Genomic DNA, 12,338 nt, shown 5'->3' with positions numbered 1-12,338 from the left:
ATAGGAGCTGATAAACAGGCTCTTAGCATTTTCTGGTCAGTGATTCTTTGTTTCTGATAAGCAAGTTGCTGAACTAGACTTTCCAGGAATTTTCATCCCTTACGACAGCCTATTGCTCCAGGCATCAGCAAAATTTTGCAGCAGCAGTTGCCAAATAAGGGCATCTGACATAAGTCTGGAAGTGCCAAAATGTAGCTAATGATGCTGCGTGTGCACACAGACTTTTGTGTCATTGCCTTGCTGTGCTGACTGCCATAGTGGCACAGCACTGGGCTGCAGAGTCAGATGGAGAAACTCCTCTGAATTCTGCTACAAACACTTGTGTCTGTTTGCGTTGTTAACAATAGTTCTTTGAGTTGTTTGCAGCAGATCAACATTTGTGCTGATCAGATGTTTTCAGATTTGGTGATTCAGCTGTAGCGACTTGAATTCTTCACCAACTTCTTAATGTTACAACTAAGAGTGTATAGTATAATACATCAGAAAGATTCATGATTATGTAGTTGGAGAAAGAAATTCTGTTGACAAATGAAACCATATTTCAGGGCTTTGTTGAGAAAGTTTGGCTTGTGTGAATGGGTAGATCGCAGTGGGGTGATGAGGAAAATGGCATATACTTTTCTCAACAGGGTAGCTAGAATAACTGTAGAGTTTATCTGTGCTGCTAAGATTGCCATATGAAAAACAGCATTGCATGCAACTCTGTTGACAAAATTATGCATGCATGGCAGATCCAGAAGACAGGGTATCAGTCAGACACAGATGTTTATGTTGGTAAACAGGTGCCTGTGAAGTAACAAAACCAGTTTACCATACCTAGACAGCAACGCGATCAATGGTGAACTCACAGGTGGATGTGCAGCAGAGCACAGCGCTGTGCACGTGCACATGTGTAAAGCTGGCCAGGAAAGACAAAGCCAGTACTGTTGTTACTGCAGGTGATTATTTCAGTAGACTGGTAAAAAAAAAAAAAAAGAAAGTGGAATTATTTTATCATGCATACACTTGTCAGTCTTCATGACAGAACTACAGAAGCAAAACCTTAAATGCGCTTTTCTTTGGAAAAGAAATGCTCAGGTGGATTGTATGGTGGAAAATGTGCTTGATTTTGCTACCAAATGACATAACGTCTTTGCATAAAAATGGGGAAGTAGGAGACCACCTTGCATTTCATTGACCTATCATTTGCATCAGAACAAGAAGGAATGGTGTAGCACATAGCCTATTTTAATGTACCGAGGTAAATGAATCTATCTTCAAATATTCGCTTTAAAAAAAAGGAAAAAAAAATAGGAAAAACATCTTTTACATCCAAACTTAAAACCAGGGAGGCAGGGGATGGGGAGGAATGGCTGACAGTTTGTGAGATGAGATCTGAGATATGAGTAGTAGTTTTTTCACACCATCAAGTATCTTGCTTAAAATACACTTGAATATAACAGAAGCAACAATATTTCTGTGAATGACCAACTATGCAGCACTAGAAAGAGCTTGCTTGTTTAGCTAAAATTGATAACCTTTCAGGAAATAAAATAGCTAGAACACGCATCTGTGTTTGCACCTCAGCAAAGGCTGCCTGGATGAACAAGCCTGACACAGGACCTACAAACTCCTCCCTGAGGCCAGCTGTACTGTGCTGATGGATGCAAGGCTTGATGATGAGTGCTGAGAATAAGATTGACTCAGCTCCGGGATGAATGCTTTGTTTATAGGCTATAAATTTATTCATAGACTGACTCTTTCCTTCTTGCCTTTGAATAACCAATAGCTCTTCTCTGAGCATCTAATTTTGCAGTGCTACTATGGAGTAGATGAATAATTTTCATAATTTACAGACAGACTGTGATTCTGAAAAGTTATAAAGCTTGTCTAAACCTGATGGCTTTGTTGAAAACAAATCTTCATTGTTTCTATTTGTACCTATTCTTGAGTATTAAGTCTGTGGCTATAGAAAAATAGGTCAGAAATAAGTGAACCATTTCATAGATAGCTTTGTATCTGTGGTTGTGTTGAACTTGAAGGTGGTACGCTGCCCAGTGGGAGAACATAAAGTATTAAAGCTTAAGATATAATGCTTTTCTAGCAGTAATAGACAATTCTGTGTCTCAATTTGTTATTTATTTCATGGAATTAGAGTTAGAAACTGCTCACCACCAGAAATCATTCTATTCTGTGGACGTGTTTATCTTTAAGGTTAATAGACTTAAGGCTTGGTAAGATAAAAAAAATAGCAGGTTATGGGCCTAGAGACCTTTAACTAGGAGAAATATCCTGGTGCCATTATCCCCTGACTAGACTTCTGAGTCAAGTGGCATAAATAGGATTGCATAAATAAAGGTCTGGTTGCTAAGTTTTCTAAGTTACCCTGACCTTTTGTGAAAAACCATCTCTTGAATATGGAATAAATTATTTGCTATTAACAGAAGTGGAGACAGCTTTTTTAGGTTGAATAAGTGAATTTCTCAATGTTTCTGAATAGAGCAATAACATTGGAGCGTGTACTAACATATAGATGTCTGCTTTTTATCTTTTTTTGTTCTGAGAGGTTGCCTTTATGTGCCTGCATTTTACACAAAGATTGCAAAGTATGGAGAGTAGAAAACTAGTTGCCATGTTCTAAATAGTAATAAAAATAATTTGGTTTTGTTGCAGTGGTAAGTTGTGCATCCTTAATATTTTTTTGCAGTCTTTCTCTTTTGCTTCTTATTAAAAAAAAAAAAAAAACCTAAAGCATTTCATAACTGACTATGAATTTATTTCAAATTTGAATGAAGAACATGAAGATTTCATTTACTTCTGAAGCATTTGATTACTCAAACCTTGAGTAGTATTTTCTCGGAAGTCTTTACTAATTTGTGGCTATCCTCTTGACCTTATTGGCAGCTGTGTCTCAATCCCAGTTTAAACCTAAGCTTTTGCTTTTTTTAAGATTTTATTTTTCAAAATTCCACTTAAATTACAAAATTTTGGCTCTCTGTTAGAATAGGTAGAATTAACTTGAATTTATTTATCTCTAACTTTATTGAAGAAAAGTTAAGAAAAAGGGTACAGAAACACTTATATGTGTTTTTTTTTCCCCTTGTCTGGTGTGTTATGATAATCCAGTGGTGTAATCCCAACTCTAGGTACTGCACAGACAACTCCAGGAGGACAGGTAGAATACAGAGCTCTGTCTGGAATTTCCTACATGGCATGGTACCATTTCGTTGGCCTGATCTGGACTAGTGAATTCATTCTTGCCTGTCAGCAAATGACGATTGCTGGAGCAGTGGTTACTTGTTACTTCAACAGGTGAGTGCAGAATAGCGCCCATATAGTTGGGGGGATTTTCAAGCATTTATTTTCAATCTTTCTAGGCAAAATAGTCTCAAATAGACTGCAATTGATGTCAGTATCTTGGAATATGATTTAATATAAAATAATGTTGCTTGTTGCAAGACCTTGAGTAAGATTTTACACTGTGTATGATATTGATGTGACTCACCCCTACTGCTGGAGTTACCAGGCCAAACTGATCCTTGATACAAGCCCACAGAGCTCAGCTGACTCTGCTGAAGTTACCATTCGTAAGGCACAGGCTGCTTTTGACCCTTTTCCAGGAGGCTGCATTACCTCCAAATGGAGATGCAATATATAGCTCCTTAGTAATTTCATGTATTCTTAAGCAGTTTGACCTCTTCCTAAGTGTTCATCGCTGCTTTGAGGTTCCATTTGTCCTGACTGCATAAATACCTAGTCTGTGTAAACAAATTTTCTTGAATTTTATATTGCCCTGAAATGTAAATGTGGAGGAAATTAAGAAAAATCCCTACTTGTCATGGTCTATACTGTTTTCTAGACTTGCAGCATTGTAAAATGAAATTAAGTTGGTTTCATGCACTGGAGTGGTGCTATTCTGTCATTGTGGGAGAAGGTCTAAATCTCACAATACATTGTTGAATTTTTTGACAGTTAAGTAAGTATTATCCTGAACACTTTTTTGTTTCGAAGTATTTCATAAGCTCTCTCACCCTCATTGCTCTGTTCCTGTATGCCCAATTATGAGATTTTTCTGATCTGTGAAAAACTCTGGCATTTTAAGGCATTTCTTCATTTGCATTAGAGGAATATGGTGATAATCTCAATTTGTTGGAAAAGTAGCCCTTGAGGAAGGTGACCTGGGAGTGAGTCAGGCAGCGTGGCAGGAGTGGTCCTGGGGGCCCTGGAGCACTGGCCTCAGCTGCCTGCAACTATGGGGCTCAGGCAGCTCAGGAAGGAAGCTTTGGGCTTCCCCAGAACCTAGGTAGCAGGTTTCTGTTAATGGTCTCTAGAATCTATCCCTGATGTCTCAGTTGCTGATAGGAAGACCCCCTGCTGAAAGGTTTCCAAATGGTCAGCTCCCCCCTGCCCAGCAGAGACAGCAGCACAGTCCCTGCTTGCAGCCGGCAGCGGCTCTGCTCCAGACAGAGCTGCACAGCTGCAAGACCTGCTAACAGCCAGTGCCCACACATGTTTTAAGAGATGTTTTGTCATCCCATCCAAAAAGCCAAGGCAGGGCAGTGTTTAACATGTATCAGGAGCCTGTCTCTGCTAGGGTTTTCTACATGGCCAACAGCCATGCCGCTGAATTGGTGTTAGTAAAAGAGCAGACAAAATCTCAAATGCTGATTTTTCAAAGGTTGAGATCTGTAGAGTGACACCATCTCAAACTACTATTTTACATGCCATGATAGGATCTGTAAAGAGAGGAACTCCCATTTCTTATGTACTCTCCTTTTTTTCCTATTAAAGCAGTGATTGCAAGTAAATACCATGGCTGTGCTTCTGTGGGTGATGTGCTGCTCTTCAAAGAAAAATTGTGTTCCTCAAGGTTTAGCTATTGGTTCAGCTTTAGAAGCTGAATGCTGAGGCAGTAAGTGTTCATTTAAATAGGCTTGCTTGAGAAAACACAGGAAAGAACAGTTTTACTGACTTAATGGGTTGTGTGCTACAGTGCATTTTGATACAAAACACAATATAAGTCCCTCAGGCAAAAACACTGTCCATACCTTCTTCACACAGAGCAGGGAAGCACCTGCTGTGATGACATTTACTGCTCTGTTAGGGTCTTCCGCTTTCCAGCTATTTTTTGCTGTTGCAGGAACTAGATGCAGAGCACAGAAGGTTCCTGCACCCAATTGTATTGAAATAATTTTGTACCTCTACAGTTAAGCACTCCTCTTGCATGCCAGGTGACATGTACTGTGTTGAGATAGTTGTGCTTGGAAAAGGAAATGCAATTTTTCTGTGGTGGTGATCCCTCTTCCTGGCATTTAGGCTGTCAGCATAGATCTGCGGAGATGGGGAGAGGAGGGGCTGCTGCAAGAGCAGTCGCACCATCGAGGGCAAGGGTTATCTCAAGCTGTTCCAGCAATTCTGAGTTTGTCTGCTGTGTGTTTTTAATGTATTCCCTGGGGCAGCATCATAAAGGCATGTCACAGGAGTTTGTTTATGATACCTCACAGAGAGGCTTTCTTCTTGGCTTGTAAGTGCTCTGAGGAAATGGCACGGCCTTTCCCTGCGGAAATCTCCTTCCACAGCACATGCAGAAATGTGCTGCGCAGCCAACAACCAAACTGCAGTTTCAAATGGGGAGGGCAGGGGCTCAGTTTAGCTGGATTAGCTTTACAGGTAGCATATATTTAACCTGTAGTACCACCACTGAAAATGGATTTTGCCTCCTTTTATTTCAACTGAAACATGAATACGTGGAAGATTTTATTAATTTAATAAGTAGAACTTTTTTGCTTAATGGTTACTTTTTATGACTTGTGAAAAGGGCTCAGTCGTTCAAAAAGGCTTCTTTGTTACTATTGCTGTTTTACATTAGAGTTTATTTTCATCTTGGTGTGCTTAGGCGTTATGTGTATATTGACCTTTTCAGCGAAGTGAGGCTTTTCCCCTCTCTGGAATTAAAGGAAGGTGGTATAGTAACTTGACCCAGGTCACAGGCATCACTGTCCTGTCCATGTTTGAGCTTGTTCGATAACAGCACGTATGTCACTGCACAGGGTTGAAATTAAGGAAGTATATAAGCATTTGCAGGATTGGGGTTTTCCACTCAACTCTAAGGTGTTCAGCACCACAAATTCTGATAGGTTCAGTGAGAGGTGAAATACATACATCTCCCAGTAAGTCAAAAATCCAGGTTTATAAATTTGCACTAAAGTCATTGAGAGATGAACTAGGACCAGATTTTTAAAGGATTGCTCCTCCCTTATCAAATACATCTGCAATATTATGAGCATCCTTAGCCCTACTTACGTACTTGACCTAACCCACGTAAAATAGCCAGGAGCATGTATGTAGTTAGACCCGTCCCTGGAGGTTTTGAGAGCAGGTAAAAGGGCAGTTGGAAGTACACTCTATGGATTCTCTGTTAGTCTGATAATGTCTCTTCTATTACAAATCTTGTAATTTATTGTATTTGCTTAAAAACTGGGGTTCGTATTTCCCTGAGGAATACATGATACATTCCTTAGCCCTTCAAAAGTATTTTACAAGAAGTGTCTTTTTAGACAGTCTTTGAAACAGATCACAGTTCCAAATGGAAGAACAGACTTTTAAAGAAATCCTATTTTTCTTTTTTTTTTTCTTTCAAATGTGTATGTCTTTTGGGTGTGTCAAGATTTCAGTTTTTCTTCACACAAAAAAGTGATTTTTAAATGAAAGCCGAGATGCATGTGTGATCATTAGATTCTAGGCACTGTTAAGAAAGATATTAAGTGTCACAGGCTCACAAGAAAATACAGTTGGCAGCACTGAAGAAAGAAAACTATTAAAAGATGATGTGGTATTGAGTCCAGTTTCACAGGATTTTGGAGCAGAAGTGTTCTGTGTAAATCAAACAGTCCCATGGTAGCATAAAATAGGAATACCAAAGAGGAAAAGCAAGCTGTGGCCCTACTCAGTCTTGTAACCAGTTCTATCAGGCAGATTCCTGTTTTTCCCCGATACCTTGTGTGCATGCGGTGGAGTCTGCATGCACAGAGTTCGGTGCACAGTGTGAACTGCCTACAAAACCTTATACATGTGGCTGACTGTATGCTTGTGCAGAAGTCATTTCAGGATTGCAGCCATAGAATATATAGAGCTTGGTGAAGCTTCATCCTTAAGGGTAAGTGGATGTAGGTGGATGGTGGAGCCAATCTGGATCTTCCTTAGAGTCACGAGCATCACCTCTTGTGTTTACCTAACTGTTTTTCGATATTTTCTACTCTGAGCCAGAATTACAAGGAAGATCTTTGTTCTTTTTTCTAATCTGTTTGGAAGCAAGGCAAGAAACCTTGTCAGACCCTGTTCATGTGAGAGTTCCTTTGCTAGGAAATGAAGGTGTGGAAAAGCATCCAAATGTGTAGAAATTTATCTAAACTAGACTCTAGATTTTGACATTCCTGCTCATTAACCAACGTGTTAAAAATATCAAAACCCTTCTTCAGTTCTCTCTTCAGTAGCAAGTCAATTATTAACACAAGACTGAACTTTGTCCTTTCTGCATTTCTCACCCTTGGTAAACATATAACTTGCAGAAACTTAATCTTTTATATTCCAAGATCTAGCTGAGACTGTCATATGTAAGGTAGTGTATGAGGGGAAAAAGAAACAATGGTACTGTATGGATAGAATAACGCATGTATATTGCGATATATATGTTTCTAACACAGAAACCCGATGACTTAAAAAAAAAACCTGCCTTATTCAGTATTAAATTCTACTATCCCCCAAGCTGATCCCCTAGTTGTAAGACCAAAAATAATAAATGCAGCAATGGCTTTGCTGGAATTTCCTATTTAAAATAATGTGGTATATTCACATATTTAAATACAACTTCTCAGCTGCAAAGCATTTAGTGTTTTGAATGAACTGCAATGATACCTTCAGGATTCTTGCAGAACTGTGATGCCTATCTTGATGTAGTGTGTATGATTTAAATCCTTCCTAAAATGAGGATTTAATGAAAATATGTTTATAGAGCTTTATAACCCCAACCAGTCATTGTCTTATCACTGCCTTTTTATTTTTTAGTTTCTTGTGCAAAGTATTAATTTTTCAAGATAACAGAGATTTTGAAGGAATCACTTATGAAAATGGGACATCTTATTTGTGATATGAGGTCTGATCTTTATTTAACTGCTTAGTCAAACTGCTTCTGGTTCTGTTGCTGAAGTAAATTTTTCAGGGTTGGGCCAGTTGCTTAAGAGTTCCTTTATAGAAGGGCTATTTATGACTATTGATCAGTTTGTTGGGTTTATTTTTTTTAAATATTCTGCAATATTTCTTAAGGTATTTATAGTGTGTATCTTGTGGATTTTGGCTTTTTTCAGCATTTGAAGAAGGGTGTGGAGTGGCTTCAAGTTCATTTTCTGGTTTTCATATAAATTCTTGAGAGCTGTGTCATACTACTCTCTGTAAATGATTGACATTAAACTGACCTTTATAAGGGAACCAAGAAAATAAAACTTGTATTTAGGCCAATTTTTTGTCTTTGCTTTTTAATTTTGGGAAGCACTATTTCTCCAAAACAATACAGATTAGAGTGCAGTAGAATTACAAACTTTTTAGGCCAAATTATAACGCTTAACATATAGTATGATATTCTTCTTTTGTGTATTCCATTTTAAAGTAAATCTAATTCAGTGGGGGAAAAAAGCATTAATTATCTGAAAAAAAAATGTAAAACAAAATTCAACCAAATTGCAACAATGGAAGTAGATGGACCTCAGTTTTACATGTGAGAGCTTGTGATTTTTTTTATAGTTTTAGTTTTATCACTAAAATAGAAATACCAGATTAAAATAGAAATTACCAGACTAAAATCTTACAGAAACAACAGTCAAATAAAAGACTGTGGAGAAAAAGAGAAGTGACAGAAACTGGAGAGAGGTGTTCAAGGAAATGTTTTTAGCTGTTGTTCACTTCTGGTGTTTTCCATTGTAGTTTTTTTCTAGATATTTTTCCATTACTGAATATATCAAAACAGTCATTGCTTAAGAATTAAACTAATCCAATAAAAGTTATAAACTTGGCAGCTTTCCTTTGGACTAGGGTGAACATTCAGATGAAGTTGGTAGAAAAACTGGGGTTGTTCAAGTGGGAAAGGAGATGCAGCTTAATTATTTAAATTTCCAAATACTGAAAAGGCACGATGTATATCTTCTTAAATAAGTTCCTGAAACATTTATAAATGGTTTGTTTTTCTTTCTAGAGATAAAAATATCCCACCACCTCACCCGGTCCTGTCTTCCATATCAGTTCTTTTTTGCCATCATCTAGGAACTGCTGTAAAAGGCTCACTTTTAATCACAATACTGAGAATACCAAGGATTGTTCTCTTGTACCTTTATAATATCCTAGAACAAAAGGTATGTATATACTTCTGGAACACTGTAAAAATGAAAAAATATTCTTGCTTACAGATGGATGATACAATGTGGATTTTATATTTTATCCTATTTTTTTTCAGGAAGAAGGCTTTTTCCATCTGTTTCCTTTTTTTTTCCTCCCAGATATTTTTAAGAGCAGAAAACAACATCAAAACACACTTTCATTTAGGGTTTATATATAAAGGTTTTTTTTGAAGGATAAAGGGAAAATTTGGCAGAATGCTCCCTTTAAAATCTTTGCATAATACATTTTTAAAAAGGAAAGGTAAGAAAGAACATAATTATGGCATATAAAATATCTCTTAGAAAAGATTTCATCTGCCTCGTAACATGAGTTTATAGAAAGAATGTATGAAATAAGAACTATTCCAGAGATTTGTGTAGGATCCAAACCACATCTTTTAAGATCTATAAAAAATATAGCTGGGGTGTTTTGATTGTTGCTTGCCTTCTATCTTTCACGCGTCTCTACATCTCTTCTGCTAGAAACATACCATTGCAGTTAGTTGTGGATCTTCGGCAAGGAGAGAGGAGTGTCATGACTACGAAGCTCTGACTTCAGAGAAGGATTTAGGCAAAGTTTTTAAATGTAGGTCTTTTCCTCTAGAGTTTACCTTGGCCTTGAAACATGTTATGGGTAGTTATGACAGAGTATTTACATTGACCACCACTGGTACCTATGAAGCATGTGTGCGGAGTATAGTGTGTGAACGCTTAAATAAAAGTCCCTTGTAATAAGACACTTGAAAAATGTGTGTCTGGGTTTACGTGACTTTCATATGAAAGCCTTGGTTATAGAAGCTGGTGAGCTGGCTCAACTGAGAATGTTATTTAAAGATGATAGGTGGGAAGAGTTGTGCTAGAAAGAAGATAGTTTCTGCCTGTAGAGGAAGCAGAATAAATAAGTGGATTTGTTTGGTATACAGTTTTGTAATCTGAATAGCTGTAGAAGATTTAAGTAGCAAAGAAAGATTATTTCCATCTATAGCAGGGCGCTACAAGCGCCTTTTGGTCCAGTTGCCAAGCATCCAGCTGAGGATGTGACATGACCCATAGCTGTAACTGCTCCTAAAGAGCCTATAAAGTGCTGTTTAAAGGCCCGCTTGTGTCCCCAGTCCACAGAAGGATCCCCCCCCACAAAGTAATCCTGCTCCTTCCCATGAGAGAAAGGACAGGCTATGGCCCATTTCCTTCAAAGATCTTTCCATCCGGAGCTGGAGTAGTGATACTAAAGGATGGGGAAGTGATGCTGCATTCTTGTAGAGCTCACCCAGACTTTGCCACTCTTTTAAAAAAAGCTGCTGTTTTCTGTGAAAATGAGGAAAAGCCAGGAGTGTGCAAGCTTGCAGATGATTTGCAGATGATTTCTATGCAGCAGTCTTCAAGCAGAATCAGAGAGGAGATTGCAGTTGAAATCCCTTGCTCTAGGTTTTAGTAAATAGTACTTACTGAGATTAATACAGTTTTACTAAAATCATCTCTCCAGCAATGCAGGGCAAGATTAAAGTATTTCTCTGCTGTCAGGAGTTTGCATGTACAGTCACCATGTTAAAGTAATTATTACTGGAGTAATTTCAAGAACTTCTTTGGAAAAAAGTTGGGAGATTCATGGTTTCTGCATGAACAATGGCAGTTGTGGGGACCTGAGGTTTTCCTATACTGACTGGGACACCTCTGCTTTCCAAAACAAAACAAAATCAGTCTGACCTCTGGAAAAAGAAGGTTAAAAAAGGCTGAAGTATCACTGAACTGAATTTCCTTTTGCTGAGAAAAACAATCAGTTAAATTTAGAAGGCTACCATGGCTACCCAGATGTCTTTTTCCTCACTTGCTTGGTAACATCTTTATATGACGAACAGTTCTGAGCTTGTGATGTGATGGGAGTAGGAAGGGTGGAACAAAAATTGAGTTTTCTGCTCTGTTTATGATATGAAATTAATATAAATCAATGGTCTATGAAGGATCTGTTCTAATGCATGCTTTTTCCTCTTGCCCTGGAAAATGAATGTATGTTCTAAGTAAATACACGTGCATCGATATAAGTCCTTCTGCCCATTCTTTTATTTTTATTCATTAAGATACCAGTCATTTTAAAACGTGAAGGTTTCGAAGTCTGTTGGTGTACTCCCTGACTACTGCTAAGTGCTGTAAGGGTTACTGACTTGCCTGTCTGTTTTGTTCTCCAAGCAGCTGTTAGCTCACAAAGCTGCTTGCAGCACTTATTTTCTTTTCCCAGAGAAGAGTCTTCCATCCACAGGAAGACAAAAAAAATAGCTCATCAGTCATTAATACTGAAGGGAAGGGTCTGAATTAAAAACAGTTCGTGTAATCCAAAAGGAAATATGTGCTGCCTAAGTGAATGCTTTATTGGAAGAGTCAGTCACCTGTAAAGCAAGTTTCTTCTAAAATGGCAGTTTTGTTTGAGTCTAATTCTGTGTCCAGTCACCAGACATTTCATTTTATTGCAGGAGAGTGCATGTGCAAAGTGCCTGTTCAAGTGCTGTTTCTGCTGGTTTTGGAGCCAAGAAAGTTGCTTAAGATACCTTAACCAGGTACGCTCTGTCATCTGTCTGTCACTGAACCATCTGCATACGTAGGCTAGGAACCATGTGTGCATGCTAGCTCTGCTTAGTACGATTAAAGTAACACCAGTGCATGCACATCCAAGTTACCTGCTGGCCAACTAAACTGAACAAACAAAAAAGCCTTCAAGTGTAGGTGGGAATTATTGCAAAGAAACAGAGAATTGACAAACATGCAAGGTGTGAGATTTTAGAAAACATATTAGGAGCTTGAGATGGCCTTTTTAGGGGGCCACTCATGATTCCTGAATGTAAGAAGACACAACATCTTCTTGAGTTGTGCCAGACAGACTACTGAAATGTAGAGGGCCCAGGTGGAAAGAAGCAATGAAGAAGTAAGAAACCCACCTGGAGC

General features: G+C 38.3%; 1 protein-coding gene across 5 annotated transcripts in view; it reads left to right on the top strand.

Moving 5' to 3' along the window:
* The window catches only part of SLC44A3 (solute carrier family 44 member 3), a 98,549-nt gene that overhangs the window by 72,543 nt on the left and 13,668 nt on the right, over positions 1-12,338 (top strand). For all 5 annotated transcript variants that reach the window (XR_010651640.2, XM_065841668.2, XM_065841671.2 and 2 more), the window contains 3 exons: positions 3,126-3,291; positions 9,224-9,380; positions 11,870-11,953. Coding sequence is in view for 4 of the 5 variants with exons in the window: in XM_065841668.2 (XP_065697740.2) it covers positions 3,126-3,291; positions 9,224-9,380; positions 11,870-11,953 (407 nt within the window). In the remaining variant the exon portion in view is untranslated. The remainder of the gene's footprint in view (positions 1-3,125; positions 3,292-9,223; positions 9,381-11,869; positions 11,954-12,338) is intronic.

Source organism: Patagioenas fasciata, chromosome 6 (assembly GCF_037038585.1).
Source record: "Patagioenas fasciata isolate bPatFas1 chromosome 6, bPatFas1.hap1, whole genome shotgun sequence".
Taxonomy (NCBI): Eukaryota; Metazoa; Chordata; class Aves; order Columbiformes; family Columbidae; genus Patagioenas; species Patagioenas fasciata.
The sequence above is the reverse complement of the archived record's forward strand: the minus strand, read 5'-3'. Positions and strand labels throughout refer to the sequence as shown.